Raw genomic sequence first — 24846 nt, 5'->3', positions numbered from 1 at the left:
CGGATCCGATCCATCTATCAGTGGATCCGTAAAAATCATGCGGACATCTGAATGGAGCTTTACAGGGGGGTAATCAATGACAGGGGGGTGATCAGGGAGTCTATATGGGGTGATCACCACAGTCATTGATCACGCCCCTGTAAGGCTCCATTAAGACGTCCGTATGCGTTTTGCGGATCCGATCCATCTATCAGTGGATCCGTAAAAATCATGCGGACGTCTGAATGGAGCTTTACAGGGGGGTGATCAATGACAGGGGGGGTAATCAATGACAGGGGGGTGATCAGGGAGTCTATATGGGGTGATCACCACAGTCATTGATCACGCCCCTGTAAGGCTCCATTCAGACGTCCGTATGCGTTTTGCGGATCTGATCCATCTATCAGTGGATCCGTAAAAATCATGCGGACATCTGAATGGAGCTTTACAGGGGGGTGATCAATGACAGGGGGGTAATCAATGACAGGGGGGTGATCAGGGAGTCTATATGGGGTGATCAGGGGTGATCAAGGGTGAATAAGGGGTTAATAAGTGACAGGGGGGGGGGGAGTGTAGTGTAGTGGTGCTTGGTGCAACATATTACTGAGCTACCTGTGTCCTCTGGTGGTCGATCCAAACAAAGGGGACCACCAGAGGACCAGGTAGCAGGTATATTAGACACTGTTATCAAAACAGCGTCTAATATACCTGTTAGGGGTTAAAAAAATCACATCTCCAGCCTGCCAGCGAACGATCGCCGCTGGCAGGCTGGAGATCCACTCTCTTACCTTCCGTTCCTGTGAGCGCGTGCGCCTGTGTGCGTTCACAGGAAATCTCGGCCATCGCGAGATGACGCATATATGCGTGACTCTGCGCAGGGCTGCCACCTCCGGAACGCGATCCTGCGTTAGGCGGTCCGGAGGTGGTTAAGAAGACCCTATGTTGCAAGTTACATCCACAGATTTTTTTAAAATGGGTGTAAACGTAAACTTTTTAGTTGCCCATAGCAACCAATTAGATTCCACCTTTCATTTTCCAAAGGAGCTCTGAAAAATAAAAGGTTAGGCTACTTTCACACTGGCGTTTTGGCTTTCCGTTTGTGAGATCCGTTCAGGCCTCTCACAAGCGGTCCAAAACGGATCAGTTTTGCCCTACTGCATTCTGAATGGAAACGTATCTGCTCAGAATGCATCAGTTTGCCTCCGATCAGTGTCCATTCCGATCTGGAGGAGGACACCAAAACGCTGCCTGCCGCGTTTTGGTGTCCGTCTAACGAAACTGAGCCAAACGGATCCGTCCTGGCACACAATGTAAGTCAATGGGGACGGTTTTCTATGACACAATCTGGCACAATAGCAAACAGATCCGTCCTCTATTGACTTTCAATGGTGTTCAAGACGTCTTGGCTATGTTAAAGATAATACAAACGGATCTGTTGTGAACTGATCCGTCTGTGCGGATCCATGACGGATCTGCACCAAACGCCAGTGTGAAAACCATAAAAAAAAATCGGAGGATGTAACTTGCAGCATAGGGGTCTTCTTTCACATAAAGGGACTCGTGCTCAACTCCTGTCATGTCAAGGGGGTCCCAGTGCCTCATGCATAGCCATTAGAGGTGCTCCTCTCCGCAAAGTACGGTTATCTTCATTGTATCTATTTTATGTATACTGTCCTCACTGTATATACACTGTACCATACTAGTGGTGGCAGCCATTTTGCTGTAGCCCTGCACTAGCATTTTTCGACCACTAGGGAGAGCAATATGCAAACATAACACCGTGTATCGTAGAAAAGAGCAGTAGGAATAAAGGCAGGGAAGTCACAGAGACACAGCCTCCATAATACCAGGGTACACCTGAGGTGAAAGGATCCCTCTATGCTTTCAGGGGGCTGTTATTACAGCAGACGCCATTTCATTGAAGCCATTGATAGAACACAAAAACCGCCCCTCTCAACTGACAGTGCCAAAGATCACATGACAGCTCCCAGAATTCTCTGCGCCATCTAATTGTTACTTCCGTGTTATATTTTCACATTCACGGGGGTAAAAGACTGAACGGAATGATAACGGAAGGTACAGTAACCTGTAGTATACTGGCCAGTGTACCTTGCCATGTTAATAACCGGGCATATACTAAATTATAACTTCTGTAATAAACTGTAAGCCATAGCTATGAAGTATATGCCACTGTGTAATGGTCTGCTATAGGGCCATATAGATTAGAAGATGCCATTGTGTAATAACTCATATTGTATATTATATGTAATATGTCAAATATTAAACTGTGTATAGTACACAATGCTGTCTATAACCACAATATGCCATATAGTATATGCGTTTAGTATACCACCCTGTGTAATAACCAGGTATAATCTGTCCAATATGTCACTGTATAATATTTCACAATATGCCATATAGTATATGCTGCTGTGTAAGAAGCCATTGTAAGGTGTGCTGTGTAATAACCCGCAATATACTTCTGTGTAGTGCTCCACAACATGCCATATAGTATATGCTGCTGCTGTACAGTATACACTGGCCTGTAATGACCAGCACTGTGCTGTATAGAATACATCTCTGCCTAATAACCCAATATATATTTGCCCTGACAACCAGCGCTTGCTCTCTGCATACATATAAGGTAAGGCCACGAGGATTTTCTACTGCACATTTTCCACTGTGGATTTGTCAGAGTTTCTCAGTTTGAATGCGGCAGATCCACTTGTGATTTTAGCCACATTCTGGAAAACCACGCGACAATAATTAGTGGCCGCATGAACAGTTGCGTGGACTCCGATTGACAACAGTGGGAGGCAGTTTCGGTTAGGATGCCCCATTGTTTTCGGTGCAGAATCTGGGCTGAAATCTGTGATCAAAATCCACCCTATGAACATAAGCCTAAAGGTGGACTTAGGCTAGATTCACACTCACGTTTGGTGCGGATCCGTCATGGATGTGCATAGACAGCGGCACCTTTACATGGGCAGAATGTGCCTGACAATCTGCACAGCTTAGGCTACTTTCAGAATGGCGTTTTGGCTTTCCTTTTGTGAGATCCGTTCAGGGCTCTCACAAGCGGTCCAAAACGGATCAGTTTGGCCCTAATGCATTCTGAATGGAAAAGGATCCGCTGAGAATGCATCAGTTTGCCTCCGATCCGTCTCCATTCCGCTTTGGAGGCGGACACACATTTCCAACGAGCTGCTCAGTCCATTTCAGGGGGCTCCTCTGGGTACGGGCCTCCTTTCTCCTGATCAGTCGGGGTCCCAGCGGTAGGACCCCCACCGATCTGATAGTTATGCCCTGGTAGCATTAGAAAGTACAACTTGTCCCGCAAAAAACAAGTCCTCATACAGCTATGTTAACGGAAAATAAAAAAATTATGCCTTTGGGAGGGAAAAATGAAAACGCAAAAACGGAAAATCACTGCGTCAGGAAGGGGTTAAAAATATATGTTTGGTCTGCATCAGAAACCAAAATAATGCATGTATCCATGGTTTTTCACTGATGTGTGAATACACACATAAAAATTTATGGGTACGTGTGCTCTACGTGGAGAACACGGACATTCACACCTGCGTTGACTTTTCCGTTGCTCTGTTCTGTCGGAAGAACAGAAAGAAATGGATTGAATGATAGATACTAATGGAATGAGTTCCATCTCCATCACTCATTGACTTAAAAGCTATGTACACCTCCGTAGACAATTTTTTTTTACGATTGCATGTTACTCGTATTTGGCAAAAAAATATTTTTTCAATTGACCTTTATTAAAAATATTGAGCTGTTTTGTCACAAAGGGTTAACTGTTTTCCTAGCTGTGTGACTGGTACTTTCACTGTCACTTTGTGCCGGTCATCTGATAAACCTTATCTTTAACTACCTCCCGTCTCGCTAACGCCGAAAGGCGTGATTGCTGCGGCGCTGCCAGGTCACACTAACGCCAATAGGCGTCATCTCGCGTGAGCCGTGATTTCCTGTGAACGCACACAGGAGCGCGTTTTTCACAGGAACCGGAGGTAAACGAGCTGATCTACAGCCTACCAGAGGCGATCGTTCGCTGGCAGGCTGTAGATGCGATTTTTTTAACCCCTAAAAGGTATATTAGACGCTGTTTTGATAACAGCGTCTAATATACCTGCTACCTGGTCCTCTGGTGGTCCCTTTTGCTTGGATCGACCATCAGAGGACACAGGCAGCTCTGTAAAGTAGCACCAAACACCACTACACTACACCCCCCCTGTCACTTATTATCCCCTGATTACCCCATATAGACTCCCTGATCACCCCCCTGTCACTGATCACCCCCCTGTAAGGCTCCATTCAGACGTCCGTATGTGTTTTGCGGATCCGCAGATCCACAAAACACATACGGACGTCTGAATGGAGCCTTACAGGGGGGTGATCAATGACAGGGGGGTGATCAGGGAGTCTATATGGGGTGATCATCCCCTGTCATTGATCACCCCCCTGTAAGGCTCCATTCAGACGTCCGTATGTGTTTTGCGGATCCATGGATCCGCGGATCTGCAAAACACATACGGGCGTGTAAATGGAGCTTTACAGGGGGGTGATCACCACATATAGACTCCCTGATCACCCCCCTGTCATTGATCACCCCCCTGTAAGGCTACATTCAGACGTCCGTATGTGTTTTGCGGATCCACGGATCTGCAAAACACGGACACCGCGGATCCGCAAAACACAGACATCGGCAATGTGCTTTCCGCATTTTGCGAATCCGCACATTGCCAGAACTATATAGAAAATGCCTTTTCTTTTCCGCAATTGCGGACAAGAATAGGACATGTTCTATAGGCTCTACAAAAAAACGCAGTGTTCGCCCGATCAGGCCTGATCTTGTGCGCACACTTGCGTTCAGTCCGCCCCACCGCAGTGACAGGAATATTTTTTTTTTCTGATCACTGCAAAAACACCGTAAAATCGTTGCGGTGCTATAAACATCACTTTTGAGGGGCATGGTGAGTTCATAGAAGATTTTTTTTTTTTTTTGGCACAAGTTAGCGGAAATTGATTTTTTATTTTTTTTTCTTACAAAGTCTCATATTCCACTAATTTGTGACAAAAAATAAAATCTCACATGAATTCACCATACCCCTCACGGAATCCAAATGCGTAAAATTTTTTAGACATTTAGATTCCAGACTTCTTCTCACGCTTTAGGGCCCCTAAAATGCCAGGGCAGTATAAATACCCCACAAGTGACCCCATTTTGGAAAGAAGACACCCCAAGGTATTCCGTGAGGGGCATGGCGAGTTCATGTAAAATTTAATTTTTTGTCACAAGTTAGTGGAATATGAGACTTTGTAAGAAAAAAAAAAATCATCATTTTCCGCTAACTTGTGCCAAAAAACAAAATATTCTAGGAACTCGCCATGCCCCTCACGGAATACCTTGGGGTGTCTTCTTTCCAAAATGGGGTCACATGTGGGCTATTTATACTGCCTTGGCATTTTAGGAGACCTAAAGCGTGAGAAAAAGTCTGGAATCCAAATGTCTAAAAATGCCCTCCTAAAAGGTACTCCTTGGAATTTGGGCCCCTTTACGCACCTTGGCTGCAAAAAAGTGTCACACATGTGGTATCGCCGTGCTCAGGAGAAGTAGGGCAATGTGTTTTGGGGTGTCTTTTTACATATACCCATGCTGGGTGAGAGAAATATCTCTCTAAAATGACAACTTTGTATTTAAAAATGGGAAAAGTTGACTTTTAGAGAGAGATTTCTCTCACCCAGCATGGGTATATGTAAAAATACACCCCAAAACACATTGCCCTACTTCTCCTGAGTACGGCGATACCACATGTGTGACACTTTTTTGAAGCCAAGATGCATAAAGGGGCCCAAATTCCAAGGAGTACCTTTTAGGAGGGCATTTTTAGACATTTGGATTCCAGACTACTTCTCACGCTTTAGGTCTCCTAAAATGCCAGGGCAGTATAAATACCCCACATGTGACCCCATTTTGGAAAGAAGACACCCCAAGGTATTCCGTGAGGGGCATGGCGAGTTCCTAGAATATTTTGTTTTTTGGCACAAGTTAGCGGAAAATGATTTTATTTTTTCTTACAAAGTCTCATATTCCACTAACTTGTGACAAAAAATAAAAACTTCCATGAACTCACTATGTCCATCACGAAATACCTCCTGAGTACGGCGATACCACATGTGTGACACTTTTTTGCAGCCTAGGTGGGCAAAGGGGCCCACATTCCAAAGAGCACCTTTAGGGCTGTTTCACACGAGCGGATGCCGTGCGTGGCATCCGCTCCGTGAAAGAGTGCCAAGACCCGATGCAGACTGCAGAGGCACGGAGCATTAACATGACTGATAATGCTCCGTGCCTCTCTGTGATCTCTTTACTACGAAATCACAGTTGTCACTGTGATTTCGTAGTAAAGAGATCACAGAGAGGCACGGAGCATTATCAGTCATGTTAATGCTCCGTGCCTCTGCAGTCTGCATCGGGTCTTGGCACTCTTTCACGGAGCGGATGCCACTCACGGCATCCGCTCGTGTGAAACAGCCCTTAGGCCTCTTTCACACGGGCGTTGCTGAAAAATGCGCGGGTGCGTTGCGGGAACACCCGCGATTTTTCCGCGCGAGTGCAATACATTGTAATGCGTTTTGCACTCGCGTGAGAAAAATCGTGCGTGTTTGGTACCCAAACCCGAACTTCTTCACAGAAGTTCGGGCTTGGGATCGGTGTTCTGTAAATAGTATTATTCTCCCTTATAACATGGTTATAAGGGAAAATAATAGCATTCTGAATACAGAATGCTAAGTAAAACAGGGCTGGAGGGGGTTAAAAAAAAAAAAAAAATCATTTAACTCACCTTAATCCACTTGCTCGCGATGCCGGGCATCTCCGTCTGACTCTTTTACTGTCTAGGACCTGTGGAGAGCATTAACTATAGTTTAAGGACCTGGGATGACGTCACTCTGGTCATCACATGGTACGTCACATGATCTTTTACCATGGTGAACCTCAGGAAACATGACAGGTGCTCAGAAAGTCAGAGCTGCTTCAAAAAGCGGAAAATCACATTTTTGTACCATAGTTTGTAAACGCTATAATCAAAGACATGTAGAACAATAAATTTTGAGAAAAATGTATATAGAAATGTAGTTTTTAAAAAAAAAAATTACAACTGAAAGTGAAAAATTTCATTTTTTTGCAAACATTTCGATAAATTTCGATTAATAACAAAGTTAAAATGTCAGCAGCAATGAAATACCAGCAAATGAAAGCTCTATTAGTGAGAAGAAAAGGAGGTAAAATTCATTTGGGTGGTAAGTTGCATGACCGAGCAATAAACCGTTAAAGTTGTGGAGTGCCGATTTGTAAAAAAGGGCCTGGTCACTAGGGGGTATAAACCTGTGGTCCTTAAGTGGTTAAAGAGTAACTAACCTTTTTATAATAATTTTTAATAGGTTGTCCCTAATTTTTCTAATATACTTTATTAATTTTCTATTTCTACTGTACTTTTGCATCCCTAAAGCGCACCATTCGCTGTGCGCTTAAAACTCGGTTTTCCCTACACCGCTGATAGCTGAGCGGTGTACGGAGTACTCATTTTATGAATGGGCGGCAGCAGTACAGGCAGAAGCGCTCATTGCTCCCCGGACAATTACTAAGGCTACTTTCACACTAGCGTTTCTATTTTACGGTATTTTGATCCGTCATAGGGTCTCAATACCGGAAAACGCTTCCGTTTTATCCCCATTCATTGGGGAAGAGAACGGAGTGCTCCAAAATGTATTCCGTTCCGTTTGGCTGCATTCTTATACCGGAGAGCAAACCGCAATATGCTGCGGTTTTCTTTCCGTCATGGCGTGTGGAGCAAGACTGACCCGTCATGACCCACAATGCAAGTCAATGGGGACGTTTTACACTGACACTATATGACAGAATAGAAAATGGATCCGTCCCCCATTGACTTTCAATGGAGTTCATGACGGATTCGTCTTGGGTATGTTAAAGATAATACAACCGTATGCTGAACTTTCCGCAAAAAAACTGATCCGCATTTTTGCGGACAGCATTCGGCCGTCTGAATGAGCCCTCAGTATGATTATAGCAATACCATATTTATTACTATCTTTGCACAATAATAGCTCGTCTCGTACAGAAAAAAAAATGATGTCACCTCGTTCCAAGAACAATAGCTTATTTATTTTTCCAATAACGTTGCCAAATGTGGGCTTTGTTTTTGCTTAATTTATTAGTAGTTTTCATTGGTACCATTTTGGGGTATATGAGACTTATTGATTAAGGCTACATGATCACGACCGTATGTGTTTTGCGGTCCGCAAATTGCGGATCCGTAAAAAAAAAAAAATGACGTCCGTATGGCATCAGTTTTTTTTTTTGCGGATCCATTGTATATGCCTATCCTTGTCCACAAAACGGACAAGAATAGAACATGCTCTATTTTTTGGGCGGAATGGAACAACGGACGCGGAAAAAAAGCGGTTGACTCCAGATTTTTGAACAGCTCCATAGAAATGAATAGGTCGCATCCTATCCGCAAAAAAAAAAACGGAGCGGACGTGGAAACTAGGGATGTCCCGATACCATTTTTTTAAGACAGAGTACGAGTACTGATACTTTTATTTAAAGGGGTTCTGCACTTTATTTTAACTGATGATCTATCCTCTGGATATCCGACACCCGGTACCCCCTCCGATCAGCTGTTTGAGAAGGCAGCGGCGCTCCAGCAGCGCCGCGGCCTTCTAACTGTTTACCGCCGGCCCACTGATGTCACAACTAGTATCAACTAGCGTGGGCGCGGCTAAACTCTGTTCACTTGTGAATGGAGCTTAGCCGCTCCCACTCTAGTTGATACTATTCGTGACGTCAGTGAGAAGGCCACGGCGCTTCTCAAACAGCTGATCGGCGGGGGTCCCGGGTGTCGGACCCCCGCCGATCAGAAGCTGATGATCTATCCAGAGGATAGATCATCAGTTAAATGAAAGTGCAGAACCCCTTTAAGTACTCACTGATACCAATTATGGTGTGTAATGTTTTTACAGCAAATTCCAATTTAATTTAGGCCTCCTGCACACGACCGGTTTTTTTTGCGGTCCGCAAAAACGGGTTCCGTTTTTCCGTGATCCGTGACCGTTTTTTCGTCCGTGGGTCTTCCTTGATTTTTGGAGGATCCACGGACATGAAAAAAAAGGTCGTTTTGGTGTCCGCCTGGCCGTGCGGAGCCAAACGGATCCGTCCTGACTTACAATGCAAGTCAATGGGGACGGATCCGTTTGACGTTGACACAATATGGTGCAATTGCAAACTGATCCGTCCCCCATTGACTTTCAATGTAAAGTCAGGAGTTAATATACCATAGGATCGGAGTTTTCTCCAATCCGATGGTATATTTTAACTTGAAGCGTCCCCATCACCATGGGAATGCCTCTATGTTAGAATATACCATCGGATTTGAGTTACATCGTGAAACTCATATCCGACAGTATATTCTAACACAGAGGCGTTCCCATGGTGATGGGGACGCTTCAAGTTAGAATATACTACGAACTGTGTACATGACTGCCCCCTGCTGCCTGGCAGCACCCGATCTCTTACAGGGGGCTGTGATCAGCACAATTAACCCCTCAGGTGCCGCACCTGAAGGGGTTAATTGTGCGTATCATAGCCCCCTGTAAGGGATCAGGGGCTGCGAGGGAGCAGGGGGCAGACCCCCCTCCCTCCCCAGTTTGAATATCATTGGTGGCCAGTGTGCGGCCCCCCCCCCCGGCTTCCCCTCCCTCTATTGTATTATCATTGGTGGCCAGTGTGCGGCCTCCCCCGGCCCCCCCTCCCTCCCTCTATTGTATTATCATTGGTGGCCAGTGTGCGGCCTCCCCCGGCCCCCCCTCCCTCCCTCTATTGTATTATCATTGTTGGCCAGTGTGCGCCCCTCAGCCCCCCCTCTATTGTATTAATATCATTGGTGGCCAGTGTGCGCCCCCCCCCTCCCGGCCCCCCCTCTATTGTGTTAATATCATTGGTGGCCGGGAGCTCCTCCTACTGGTAAGTGACAGGTCTATGCGGCGCATTGCTTAATGATCTGTCACTTACCAGTAGGAGGAGCTCCCGGCCGGTCACAGACAGCGCAGCAGGTAAGTATGATGCTTCTAATATTATTGTAATATTGCTAAGTAACCATGGCAACCAGGCCTGCAGTAGCGTCCTGGTTGCCATGGTTACCGATCGGAGCCCCAGCGATTAAACTGGGACTCCGATCGGAACTCTCCGCTGCCACCAATGATCGGGGGGGGGGAGAAGGGAGGTCGCACACTGGCCACCAATGATATTAACACAATAGAGGGGGGGCCGGGGGGGGCCGCACACTGGCCACCAATGATAATACAATAGAGGGAGGGAGGGGGGCCGGGGGAGGCCGCACACTGGCCACCAATGATAATACAATAAAGGGAGGGGGGGCCGCACACTGGCCACCAATGATAATACAATAAAGGGAGGGAGGGGGGGTCGGGGGAGGCCGCACACTGGCCACCAATGATAATACAATAAAGGGAGGGAGGGGGGGCCGCACTGGCCACCAATGAAATTAAAACTGGGGAGGGAGGGGGGTCTGCCCCCTGCTGCCTGGCAGCCCCTGATCTCTTATAGGGGGCTATGATATGCACAATTATCCCCTCAGGTGCAGCACCTGAGAGGTTAATTGTGCGGATCACAGCCCCCTGTAAGAGATCGGGTGCTGCCAGGCAGCAGGGGGCAGTCATGTACACAGTTCGTAGTATATTCTAACTAGAAGCATCCCCATCACCATGGGAACGCCTCTGTGTTAGAATATACTGTCGGATTTCATCTCTGAAAAAGCTTTTATGCAGACGGATCTTCGGATCCGTCTGTATGAAAGTAACCTACGGATCACGGACGCCAATCTTGTGTGCATCCGTGTTCTTTCACGGACCCATTGACTTGAATGGGTCCATGAACCGTTGTCCGTCAAAAAAATAGGACAGGTCATATTTTTTTGACGGACAGGAAACACGGATCACGGTTGCGGCTGCAAAACAGTGCATTTTCCGATTTTTCCACGGACCCATTGAAAGTCATTGCGTCCGCGAAAAAAAACCTGAAAACGGCACAACGGCCACGGGTGCACACAACGGTCGTGTGCAGGAGGCCTTAGTCATAGGGGAGATTTATAAAACCTTGTACAAAGAAACAGCGGCGCAGTTGCTGATAGCAATGAAAAAAATTAAAGCTGGAATTTGGTTGGTATGGACAACTGCTTTACTTTTCCTTTGTACAAGGGTTAATAAATGGGCATATATATGCCCATTTCCCCCCCCCCCCCCACCTTATTTTATTATTCACGGTTTGTCTGTTTTAACATGAAATGGAGAGAAATTAACTGAATTTCTTCTCCATTTCATGCACCATACCCACCTGGCCTGCTGTAATCCTTCCCATGCAGATGCACCAGAGTACTTGGAGCAAGTGGCTTTAACTTCCTCCCATTGCTAGGCAACCGCATGGGACTTGGGAGGCGCCACACAGAAGTCCCGCCCCCACGCCGATCAGCTGGGACACGCTGCCGTCCCCACGCTGATCGGCTGGGAGCAGCGCCGCCGCCCCCCGGAAGTGAAGATTGGACACCCCGCCGCCCCCGGAAGAGAAGACGGGACACGCCACCGCTGATCTGGGACACGGGACCCGCTGCACGGCAATGAGGTATCGGCCGTGGTATTGGCGACATTTGCACAAGTACTCGTATCGGGACATCCCTAGTGGAAACAAAATACGTTGCTGTACATGAGGCCTAACATTTACCCTGGGTACACACCTGAGCGTTCTGAAAGGAGCGCTCTGTATGCGCGATTGTACGGGCGTTTACAAGCGCGCATACAGAGACAAGCGAACACACATTGTCGCGCGTTCCCGAAAGTCTATGTACGGGAACGCGCGACAAACGCCCAAAAAAACGCTCAAGTACTTGTTTGAGCGTCGGGCGTTTTACAGCGCTATCGTACGTGCTGTAAAACGCCCAGGTGAGAACCATTCCCATAGGGAAGCATTGGTTTCTCCTTGTTGAGCGTTTTACAGCGCGTAGGAACGCGCTGTAAAACGCTCAGGTGTGAGCTGGGTGTTATTATTTGTGGGGGGGGGGGCCTTTGGCAAAAAAATCTATTCAGTTATTTTTTGCATTTTTTTTAGTTTGTTCACCGATGTTTTAAATAACATGTCTTTATCATATGTCTATGACAAATGCTGCAATACCGTGTACGTGTGTGGGTTTTTATTTTTACTACTTTTACTAAATAATTCCACTTTTTAGGACATCACAATGTAGTTAATTGGCATTAGGCTAATAGCCCATGGCAACGAGGGGGTTAAATAGTTAGGATCGGAGATGTCTCTAATCTTGGCCGTTACAGCGGGAGCCTGGCTCCTAGAGTTGTCATGATACCAAAATTTTGATTTGATTTTGATACCAAGAAAAAGTATTGCGATACTCAATACCACGCAAAAAAAAAAAAATCAACATTTTCTTTGCATCGCCATTTTCTGAAAGCCATAACTTTTTTTTGGTCTACACATCTGTATGAGAGCTTGTTTTTTTGCGGGACAAACTGTAGTTTTTATTGAAACCATTTTTGGCGTACATATAACTTTGGATCACCAACTTTTTGGGTGGGACAGTGACAAAAAAAGATTGCGAATTGCATGTTTTTATCGTTTTTTTCTGTTATGCCGTTTACCGCACAGGAGCATTTTTTTAAATATTTTAATGGTTGACATTTTCAGACGCAGATGATGCCTGATGTTTTTTTGGTGTTTATATTTTTTATATGTAAAATTGGGAAAGGGGGTCATTTTAAAACTTTTAATATTTTTGTTATCCCTCTGCTTTACCTCACAGATGCCATGATCGCGGCATCTGAGGAGTTAATTGACCAGTTTCAGCGTGATTTCCGATCCCGGTCGTTGCGGTTGGGTGTCTGCGGTATTAACAGCTCTGGCACCTGCCGTTTATGGATCAGGCTCACTACAGCAGCCCGCTCCATACAATTCCCTGCCCATAATGCCCTACATGTACCGCAATTGTGTTAAAGGGTTAATGTGAGGCACATGGTGTTGTTTATTTTTTAACCTCCACGTGCCTCATATTAATAGTAAGTGACATCGTCATTAACCCCATTTTGCCCATTATATGAGGACATGATGGGGTCACTGTTACTATTAATGTCACCACGTGCCTCACATTAATACAGGCATACAGAATGAAGAAGATATCGAAAAAACTGCAGGAAACCTCCTGCAGCAAGATCTTCCAGGATTCTGAGTAGTAATAGGACCATTGATGATGTCATTACCATGTGACCAGTAACAAGTGGATATTATTAGTGACATCATCACAGGTCCTTTAATTTATCAGCTTCCAGCACCACGAGGATGCAGTGAGTTTTCCTCTCCCTTGCCCCCTCCTATTCTCTCCCCTCCCTGACACTTCCCCATCAGGCCCTTCAGCTTTTTCATTGGTGACAGAGGCCGGCCTTGTCACAGTGGAGAGGGTGGGACGCTCTACCTCCTTCTCGCTTTGCGCGCTCCATGTTCTCTAATAGGGACTGATACTAAGCAGCGCATTAGGGTGCTTTCACACATTTTTGTTTTCCGGTATTGAGTTCCGTCACAGGTCAATACTGGAAAAAAACTGATCAGTTTTATCCTAATGCATCAGTCCCTCTTACGCAGCATGCTGCAGTTTTCTCTCCGGCCAAAAATACTGAACACTTGCCGGAATGCCGGATTCGGCAATAATTGACATTAAAGTGTATTAGTGCTGGATCCGGCATTAAGTGTTCCAGCAAAACGGATCCGGCTTTCTGGTCTGCGCATGCGTAGACCTTTAAAAATGCAAAAAAAATGAATACCGGATCCGTTTTTCCGGATGACACCGGAGAGACTGATCCGGTATTTCAATGCATTTGTCAGACGGATCCGCATCCGGATCCGTCTGACAAATGCCCTCAGTTTGCGTCCGGATTGCCGTCAACGGAACTGCCTGCTGGAATCCTCTACTGCAGGTGTGAAATTACCCTAAGTAGAGCTCAGTATCGAAAAAGCACCAATCCTGGTATCATATTGAACTGGGTATCAAAGTATTGAAAAAGTATCAAGACTTTGATACTGGGTGCAACCCTAATGGCTTCAGCCAGTGCAATGTTCATGTGGCCTAATATTAGCACCACCTGTCGGGGACGAAGTTGATGTGGACTTCACAATTCTGATAAATTCTAAATTGTACCACACTGAAATGGTGAATTAGTAGAATAAATGTCATTAACTGCACACTTCCGTGTCTAGTTTGCTGGTTTAGGGTTTCCTAAAGCAAAGTAGGTCAACCAAAAGTGTCTACCCATGCACTACATTTATTATACAGCATGAGTCACTGTTATAAACTTGGCACAGTAGTACCCCACTAATTCATACTTTTATACTTTTTAGTAAACATTCTCTGTTTCTCTACTTCATGACGGTGACAAGTGTGACCAGAATGGAGGTCAGGAGTGAGGTGACCGAAGTTATATTGAATATCACCCTGGAGATCATCCACCTGCTAACTGGAGAGGTGAGGGATTCTGGGAGCATGCACTGTCCAGGATGTGTGTGTGTATGTATATATATATATTTAATGGGTGCCATTCTCTATACACAGGATTACATTATAGTGAAGAACAAATTTGGAGAGTGTGTAATCTCTAGCAGCTATCCAAATATATCGGGAGAATGGAGCAATACCCAGAGTCTACCCATCATGGAGGAGCCTCCATCTCAATCAGTGACCCATGAGAGCAATGAGAAAAAACATTCTGAGAAGATCCTTGAACTCACCAACAAAATAATTGAGCTGCTGGCTGGAGAGGTGAGCTCTGCTGGGAATGCTGGATAATTATATAGTAAGACATGGGATAATTTGTCTGGATGACCTCTGGATCATTGTATGTGTCAGGTTCGTATAAGGTGTAAGGATATCTCTGTGCATTTCTCTATGGAAGAGTGGGAATACATAGAAGGACACAAGGACATGTACAAGGACGTCATCATGGATGACCACCAGCCCCTCACATCACCAGGTAAGGAGCTGCATTTATCAGTGTAATATGATAATCTCTTCAGAAGTTTACAGTACAGGATAAATACATGCGATTTGTCTCAAAGACGCTCGAGTCTTCCAAGTAACTGTCATTCCTAGAAGAGTTGGCCCTCTAAAGAACTGAAAGCCCTATTAGACAGGACGATATTCGGCCCAGTTATCGGGAACAAGCATTCATAGGAATGCACATTCCCAATAACTGGGCTGTATAATCATGCCTCTGATCAACAGATAAATGAGCAAGATCGTTTGTCGGCTGATTTGCATCTTTAATCAGAATGAAAGATGCTCGATTATCGGCAGCACATCTCCCTGTGTTATCAGGATTATATTGCTGATAACCCTAACTGTGCCCCAGACTGTATAATAGGCCGATGCAAACAAGCGCAGATCAACATGTTTATAGGCGATCAGTGCTCGTCCTGCCTAAACACCGGGCAGTATAATAGAGCCCTTGGAATTCATTCAGGTCCCCTAAGTTACAACAGTGAATACAAAAGAAAAACAAGATGTCAGGTACTTGACAATAGAGCTAAAGGAACCTTTGATTTCTCCATATTTATTTTCCCCTTACCCATGACGGCACCTATGCAACTAGGACCTCCCATCCGGGACAGGAAACATGAAGAGATAAAATGGTTCACACCCCCACCAAACCTCAGTTCAGGTTTCCTGTCCTCCGGATATGAGATACCTGAGGAGTTCCCTTTTTCTTTTTAGGTTCTCACCTCGGAGGGCTGGGGGAGGTCTGGGTCTACAACACCGTAACGGGACCTACCCCTGGCGGCGTAAGTCTCCGGTGGGAGCCGTCGCCTCAGCCTGTCCTGCTCCTGCCTCTTCCCAAAGCCTCATTGGGGAGCCGCTGTGGCCGTGTTCAGGCGGCTCCCGGTCCATGGTAGTGCGGCGGCCCACTTCTAAGATGGCGGAGAGTTCTCCCAATGCGCTCTGTGCATGCGCGCCGGGGTGGCTTCTTCTGGGGCATTAAAACTCTGCCGGTGGTGCTAACAGTAAGGGGAGGGGCTTGCACAGTGCTGTGCAGGATCTGGAGTCTCCACTAAGATGTCGGAACCAGGTGATGCTGGACGTGTCGATACCTTGGAACCCTCGAGGTCCACAAGCCCGGTATTGGACCTGAGGAGTGGGGAAGCTTGACTCTTCACTTTGGGTGAGATTGATCCTCTATTAAAGGGATTCTATCACCAGGATTAACAATATGTAGATATTTATATGTGCCCATTAGTCATGCAGTGTTTACAATGATCCCTCTGTTTATGCTCTGTGTGCCTTATATTCTTATAAAAAGCGATCTTATTCATATGTAAAAAATCACCTCTGTCAGGAGCCCAAGGAGTTGTCCCACGATCTCCTGGAGCCCAGCACCGCCTACAACTTAATTTATTCACTGCACTATCCTGACGTCATGTAATCTCTGCTCCGTAGTCTCGCGCAGGCGCAGTGGACACTGTAGTCTGCGCCCGTGCAGACTACTGGCACCGGCTTCAACTTGTCCACTGCGCATGCGCCGACTCCCTGTGCACCCCGATCGGACCGGAAAATACTTTATTTCTCTGCGCAAGTCGTCAAAATTGTCAAAGGAGCGATTGCTGCCAGAAGATTCCTCCACCTAGGACCGACTTGCGCAGAGAAAGAGTCTTTTCCGGTCCGATCGGAGTGCGCAGGGAGCCGCAACATGCGCAGTGGACAAGTTGAAGCCGGTGCCAGTAGTCCGCACGGGCGCAGACTACAGTGTCCATTGCGCCTGCGCGAGACTATGGAGCAGAGATTACATGACGTCAGGATAGTGCAGTGAATAAATTAAGTGGTAGGCGGTGCTGGGCTCCGGTTCGATGGGCGGTGCTGGGCTCCAGGAGATCGTGGGACAACCCCTTGGGCTCCTGACAGAGGTGATTTACATATGAATAAGATCGCTTTTTATAAGAATATAAGGCACACAGAGCATAAACAGAGGCAAACATTGTAAACACTGCATGAAGACTAATGGGCACATATAAATATCTACATATCGTCAATCCTGGTGACAGAATCCCTTTAATAATTTTGGGTGTTTTGCTTTTTTTTTTTTTTTTTTTTTTTAGGTACCACAAACACTTACGGCAAAACTCAACATAAGGAATGTGGAAGATGTAGAGTAGCGTTGTCAGCTGCATATGCTAAACCACTATGTCAAGCTTGCATAGATAAGTTATGGAAGAATCCCATAGCTTATCTAAAACCAATAAGGCCTTAGTACGATCTGAAGTGAAGTCCTCTATTAAGTCCTTCAGTCGGGGCCGTCCGAAATTACCAGAAGGGCGTACCTATAACATGGACTCTGATTCTGATCTTTCTGGTGGAGACAAAGACCTAGAATCAGGTCAGGAGTTATCGTCTGATTTTATGTCTTCAGATGAGGATTCAGCGAGGAAAGAATGGAAAAACCCTGACAGAATTTTTTTTATACCGAATTCTGTTAAAAGAAAATATCCATTTGAAGAGTCAGTGGCGGGCGTATGGGACAGAGCTCCTGTTGTAGATGCTCCTCTAGCCAAAAAAATCGTCTGTTCCGTTTGATGATTTGGCCTGTTTAGGAGAGCCTTTAGATAAAAGATCTGATGTTTATCTTAAGCGTACTTGGGAATGTGCCTCTACAAGTCTCAGGCCGGCCATTGCCGCCTCCTGCGTCTCCAGATCATTAAGGCTGTGGTTAGGTCAACTAGAATCCCCTATCAGAGACAAAACCCCTAGAGAGGACTTACTATCCTCCCTCCCAACTTTCCTCAAGACAGCAGACTTCCTTGCAGACGCTTCTACTGATGTGGTCCGTTTTTCTGCCAGAGCAGCAGGGGTAGGCAAAATAATAGAAGTGAGAGCGAAAAATTTCCTAAAAGATCTGGGTTGTTTTGGTTTAAAACCAAGGAAAACAGATCAAAAGACAAATCCCAATGACGCCAGAAGTCAGGTGGGCGGAAGACTGTCTCAGTTCTTTCCAGCCTGGGGGTCCATTTCTCAGAACAAATGGATCCTAAGTGTAACAGAAAACGGATTTCGGCTGGAGTTCCGTTCTCGTCAATTTTTTTTTTTTCACTCAGACAGTTCGCCACAAAAATCAGGAAAAAAGGAAAGCTTTGGAAGCGTAGATTTTTTCCCTCTTAGACAAGGGAGTAGTTTGTTCAGTTCCCAAGACAGAGGGACTTTTTGGTGAAGAAACCAAATGGTATGTTTAGGGTTATTTTAAATCTGAAGAAACTGAACAAATTTCTGGTCTACAAGAAATTTCGAATGGAGACGATAAAAACAACTGTGAGCCTCCTCTTCCAGAATTGATGGATGGCAAGCCTGGATCTGCAGAACACGTATTACCACGTCCCAATCCATTCCTCCTCCCAAAAGTTTTTAAGAACAGCAGTTTGGGTTCAGGGGAAGTTGCTGCATCTCCAGTACAGGGCGCTTCCCTTTGGTGTAGCACAGGCTCCAAGAGTCTTCACCAAAGTGGTAGCAGAATTAGAAGCCTTTTTAAGACAGTCAGAAATTACTCTGGTGCCCTATCTGGATGACTTTTTGATAATCTCTCTGTCAAAAGAGGGACTAGAAAAAGATATGAAATTCCTCTGCTCCACTTTAGAAAACCTAGGATAAATAATAAATTGGAAAAAATCAAATCTGATTCCTTCTCAAGTTTGTGTTTTTTTGGGGAATTCAGTTGGACTCTTGTTTACAAAAAAGTTTTCTTCCACTTCAAAGGAGAGAGGCGATTATGGAGCAAATATGGTCAGTCTTCCTGTCCTACCGCTGTACTTTCAGAGAAGCGATTGCGGTGCTGAGGCATATGATATCAGCAATCCCAGCAGTACCTTATGCACAGATCCACTCCAGAGATCTTCAAGCAGACATCCTAAGATTCTGGGACGACCCCCCGTATTCTTTGGATCAAAAATTCCACCTTTCCTCAAAGGCAAGACACTCCCTGTTGTGGTGGATGATACCAAAAAATCTATCAGCAGGAGTGCCATGGACATTTCCAGACCAGACCATAATTACCACAGATGCCAGCCCTTGGGGTTGGGGAGCCCACTCCCAAAACGGATACTGGCAAGGGAGGTGGAATCTGAATATGCGAAAAGCATCCTCTAATTTAATAAGAGGGCACTTATGGTGGCGCTTCCGGAAATAATAAACAGAAAGATTGTGTTATATTCGGACAACTCAACAGTGGTGGCCTACATAAACCGTCAAGGAGGAACGAAAGTCTCTTCCCTCCTACATCTATGCCAGGATATATTTTGTATAGCAGAGAGAAGAATGCTTTTCCTTGCAGCGGTACATCTGAAGGGGAAGGAGAATATTATAGAGGACTTCCTCAGTCGAGTTTCCATAAAACAGGGCGAATGGTGTCTAAACAAAAGTTGTTTTTTTTTACAGACAGTCCAAAGGTATGGTCTTCCTACAGTGGACCTTTTCGCCTCAAGAGCCAACAGGAAGGTAGAGAAATTTTTCTCCCATCATTTGGACAGCCCATCAGCAGTGGATGGGTTAGCTCAGAATTGGATCCAAGAATTAGGGTACACCTTCCCTCAAATTTGCCTCATCCCACAAGTATTGAAGAAAATAGAGAGAGAGAATGCCTCGGTTATCCTGATTGCTCCAAATTGGCCCAAGAGGTCCTGCTATTCGAATCTTCTGAGGTTGGCAGTACAGCCTCCGTGGACCCTACCATTGAGAGAGGACCTTCTTTACCAGGGTCCGCTAGTTTATCCCAGCCTAAAAGTTCTTCAGCTTTCAGCATGGATTTTGAAAGGGAGATCTGGTCAGGAAGGGGATTGTTGGACAAGGTGGTTTCCACCTTGCTAAAAAGTAGAAAGGCAGTTACCTCTGAAAATCATATTAAAATTTTGAATATTTTTTCTACATTCCTAGGTCACAGCCCAGATTCCTGTAAATCTCTTTAAATGCCAAGAATCCTAGATTTTTTGCAAGCAGGGCTAGATAGGAATCTTAAAGCTTCCACACTAAAAGTTCAGGTAGCTGCCCTAAGTAATTTTTTTGATTATAGGTTAGCTGATCATCTGTGGATTAAAAGATTCTTGTCAGCAACCTCTAGGTTACATCCTTCCTTAAGACCAACTTCTCATCCCTGGGATTTGAATACGGTTCCTTTGGCCCTATCTCAGAAGCCGTTTTAATAGAAATCTCATTTAATGGTTCAAATGCTCTCCTTTTAAAATGGCCTTCCTTTTAGCAATAAGCTCTGCTAGACGGGTTTCTGAGATTAAAGCGTTTTCTGCTTTCCCTCCTTATACCACTTTTTTGGAGGATAAAGTTCTCATCAGACCAATTCCATCTTTCTAGCCGAAGGTGGTCTCAGATTTTCACAGAAGTCAGGATGTGGTTCTTCCCTCCTTTTGCCCAATTCCAGCTAATCTGTCAGAAGAAAAATGTCATTGCCTAGATGTTAGGAGGTGTCTGCTTTTTTACCTAGATTCCACTTCTCCTTGGAGGATAGATGAAAATCTCCTAATCCAGTTTCAGGGAAAGTGTAGGGGCCGCAAGGTTTCCACTAGCGTTATTGCTAGATGGGTAAATAATTCTATTTCTCTTGCCTATTCTTCCCTTAGTCTGCCCCCTCCAAGGGGGTTTGGGGCTCATTCTACCAGGGCCATTGCGACCTCTTGGGCAGAGAGGGCAGATGCTTCTCTGGTTTAGATATTTAGAGCCGCTACCTGGAGCTCTCCCCATACTTTTTTCAGACATTACAGGCTGCATCTTGACTCAGATGCGACCTTTGGGAGGAAAGTGCTACAAGCTGTAGTCCCCCCGCCCCCCCCCCCCCCCCTAATTTTTGTCTGATTTTATAGTTTAGTCTCGCATGGGTGCCGTCATGGGTGAGGGGGAAACAATAATTGCTCTTAGCTGTAATTGTTTTTCTTTAAACCCATGACGGCACCCCAAAAGTTTCCCTCCCTAATTTAAAAAAAAGAGAGTGAATATATTTAGATAGAGCCTCTTTTCCTTGGAAATTTGGAGGAACTACCGGATGGATTCTCCTCTTTCCACTATTCATGTTGTGTTCTGTCCTTTTAATCCTTCTTGCTTAGTGGTTGGCACGCCTCCGGAGTTTGATTTATTATAATCACTGAGGTGTGGTGGGGGTGTGAACCATTTTATCTCTTCAGGTTTCCTGTCCTGGATGGGAGGTCCTGGTCGCAGGGGTGCCGTCATGGGTTTCAAGAAAAACAATTACCGGTAAGAGCAATTATTGTTTTCCACCTGTTTGGATGACAAACCATTCTTAAGAGACCATTTAGAGAATCTTTAGTCTGGTCATGGCTTGTAAACATGTAACAGCTTGGTTCTTGGTGGTTCTTATCAATCATCAAAGGATTTATTATACAGAATGGGAATTAAAAGATGATTTAATTTATATTTTACAGGTCACCTTCATGACAATGCATCCTCACATGGGCAAGATTCTTATTTCCCCAGGCAATTAAATCATTCCAGTTGGAGCCATTTAAGAAACGATTCCAAGAAGGCCAAAAATGATTTAATTGAAGTTTCATGTGATGGGGGAAGCTTAACATACATTAGCAATTATGTACCCAAAGATCAAGCACAATATTCATCTACTCAAGTTATTGAGAAACAAGTCTCATGTAATGGAGGAACCCTCATAGATACCAACATTTATACAACCACTGATGATACCAAACAACATCCATCTACACATATTATGGAGGAACTAGTCTCTTGTGATGAAGAAAACCTTACAGATCCTGATATTTATACACTAACAAATCCCACACAATATGACCCATCTCCTTATATTCAAGAGAAACCAGCCTCATCTGATGGAGGAACCCATACAGACATCAACATTAATACATCTACAAATGATAATGAACAATATCCATCTACACATATCATGGATGAACCAGTCTCATGTGATGAAGAAAACCTTGCAGACTCTGGTACATCCAAAGATCCTACGCAACATTATCCATCTTCTTATATTAAGGAGAAACCAGCATCATATGATGGACAAGTCCTCACAGACCCAAACATTTATTCATACACAGATGATAATGAGCATTATTCAACTATACATATTACGGAAAGAGCATTCTCATGTAATAAAGAAAAGCTTACAGACCTTAATTTTTATACAACCACAGATCCTATACAACGCAATCCGTCTCCTTATATTAAGGAGGAACTAGTCTCATGTGATGAAGGTCTCACAGAACCCAACACTCATCCACCCACAGAGCATGCACAACAATATCCAACTACAACTATTAAGGAGGAACCAGTCTCGTGTGATGAAGATTTCACAGAACCCAACATTTGTACACCCACAGACCATTTACAATATCCATCTCTTCATAATAAAGATGAACCAGTCTCATGTGATGAAGATCTCACAGAACCCAACAATTATACACCCACAGCTCATGCACAACAATATCCAACTATACATATCAAGGAAGAACCAGTGTCATGTGATGAAGAACTCACGGAACCCAACTGTTATCCACCCATGGACCATTTACAATATCTGTCCCCTCATATTAAGGAGGAACCAGTCTCAAGTGATGGCCCCAACAAATATATACTAACAAATCATAGTCAGGAACACCAGTATGCTTATATTCAAATGGAAAATGACTCAGAAAATGCAATAAACATTACCAGTCCTAATATTTATACACAGAGATATCGTGTGCAACATCCAGCTACTTATGTTAAAAAGGAACCAGTCTCGTGTGATGGTAGAAGTACACACACAGATCACACACAACCAAATCCAACTACACATATTAAGGAGAAAACAGTACCATATGATGTACGAGACTTCATAAACGTATACAGTTACTATACACAATATCAACCTACACATGTTAAACAACCGCAACCAGTTTCATGTCGAGGCAAAACCAAATTTGCCCAACAAAATGAAGTACCAGTCACTTGTCACTTTGGATTCTTTAAAGAGACTGATCTTTGTAACGCTAAAGACCATACACAAAGCTTTCCATCCACTTGTGTTAAGGATAACATATCTGTACAACAATCACCAGCTTTAGGTAATCCAGATGTAAAAACAGAAAACCCCCCATCACCTGTGAAGGTTATAGTACTGGCTCACTTAGTTGATGTAGATCATGCTAAACCAGATCGCACAAGCAACAAATATGAGAACTTCCAGAGCCAGGAATGTGTTGCGAGCACTTCTTATCGTTTTAAACATGATATGGAGACAAGGTTGTCTTTCAGAAATCGTTCTAGTTTAGTGGGAAAACCTGAAGCAAGTCAGACATTTGGTGACATTTCCAATCTTACAAAATACTCAAGGACTCATTCTAAGAAGAAAACTCCCCAATGTTCAGAATGTGGACAGTATTTTCTAAGAAAGGTCCAACTTGATGCCCACCTAAAAATGCACGCAAAACATAAGTCCTTTCAGTGTTCAGATTGTGGCAAAAAAAATTTGGACGACTTTCAACTATTGGATTGGGCAAAACATAACGGGGAAACAAATTATCTATGTTCTGTGTGTAGGACACGTTCCGACAATAAAGCAGATTTTACTCCTGAAAAAGATCACAAAGGAGAGAAACCATTCCAGTGTCCTGAATGCGGCAAATGTTTCAGTATCTACTATGAACTCTTTATTCATAAAAAGACTCACACAGAACAAAGTAACCACAATGGAGAAAAACCATTCCAGTGTCATGAATGCGGCAAAAGTTTCAGTATCTATTATGAACTCTATATTCATAAAAAGACTCACATGGAAGACTTCTCTGAAGAACTGTGAAACCATATGAATGCCCAAGTCAGACAAAGCATTACGTTCCATGCAGGGTTTAAAGGAGTTAACCCACTTTGTAGATGTTTGCCTTCCCCTGAATACAATGTACTTGCTCCCTTCCTGAATGGTGGTCCCAATTCCAAAAAACACATTTGTATTATATGAGGCTCCGCTCATTTTCCCTGCCGGTTGCACCCCCTCCACTTCAACAGGGACAGGAAGTGTAGATGTAATTGTGCCTGTCCCTGAAATCTCGTAGCTACATGTTTTGCGCATACGCAGTGCAGGGCTGGAGATTGCTGGTCAGATGGAGTCCGTGTTTTTCTCAGAAATAGGACCACTGATCAGGATTTGAGAAAGTCCATTGTATTCAGGGGTAAATCTACAAAGTGGGTTGGCTTCATTTACATGTATATTCGGACAGATTCCCTTTAAACAATTTGAATGTTCAGAAAGTGAGAAAAGTTTCAGAAACCACTATCTTAAAGGGGTTGTCTCACTTCAGCAAATTACATGTATTATGTAGACAAAGTTAATACAAGGCACTTACTAATGCATTGTTATTATCCATATTGCCTCCTTTGCTGGCTTGATTCATTTTTCCATCAAATTATACACTGCTTGTTTCCATGGTTACAACCACCCTGCAATCCATCAGTGGTGGTCATGCTTGCACACTATAAGAAAAAGTGCTAGCCTCTCTGGTGGCCAGGACCGCGGGAGCGCACATAGGCTGGTGCTTTTTCCTATAGTGTGCAAGCACGACCACCACCGATAGATTACAGGGTGGTCTGTAACCATGGAATTGAGCAGTGGATAATGTGATGGTAAAACAATCCAGCCAGCAAAGGAAGCAATATGGATGATAACTATACATTTGTGAGTGCCTCGTATTAACTTCCT

General features: G+C 44.6%; 1 protein-coding gene across 3 annotated transcripts; it reads left to right on the top strand.

Moving 5' to 3' along the window:
- The first annotated feature begins 1954 nt into the window (after positions 1 to 1954).
- LOC121004094 (oocyte zinc finger protein XlCOF8.4-like) lies at positions 1955 to 24541 on the top strand. 3 transcript variants are annotated; one of them, XM_040436182.1, is made up of 5 exons: positions 1955 to 2055; positions 14486 to 14609; positions 14697 to 14903; positions 14991 to 15114; positions 21563 to 24541. In XM_040436182.1, exons 2-5 carry the CDS (start codon positions 14511 to 14513, stop codon positions 23947 to 23949), a joined length of 2817 nt encoding a protein of 938 aa, XP_040292116.1. In that variant the 5' UTR covers positions 1955 to 2055; positions 14486 to 14510; the 3' UTR covers positions 23950 to 24541. The 3 variants fall into 3 exon arrangements, with proteins under 3 accessions (XP_040292116.1, XP_040292117.1, XP_040292118.1); XM_040436183.1 differs by lacking the exons at positions 1955 to 2055; positions 14486 to 14609 and adding an exon at positions 21305 to 21374 and having other exon boundaries at positions 14763 to 14903; XM_040436184.1 differs by lacking the exons at positions 1955 to 2055; positions 14486 to 14609; positions 14697 to 14903 and adding an exon at positions 21305 to 21374 and having other exon boundaries at positions 14914 to 15114.
- The last annotated feature ends 305 nt before the right edge of the window (positions 24542 to 24846 follow it).

This window comes from Bufo bufo, chromosome 6 (assembly GCF_905171765.1).
Source record: "Bufo bufo chromosome 6, aBufBuf1.1, whole genome shotgun sequence".
In the NCBI taxonomy this organism is placed as follows: Eukaryota; Metazoa; Chordata; class Amphibia; order Anura; family Bufonidae; genus Bufo; species Bufo bufo.
Note: the sequence above shows the minus strand (reverse complement) of the source record. Positions and strands in the feature narration are given on the sequence as shown.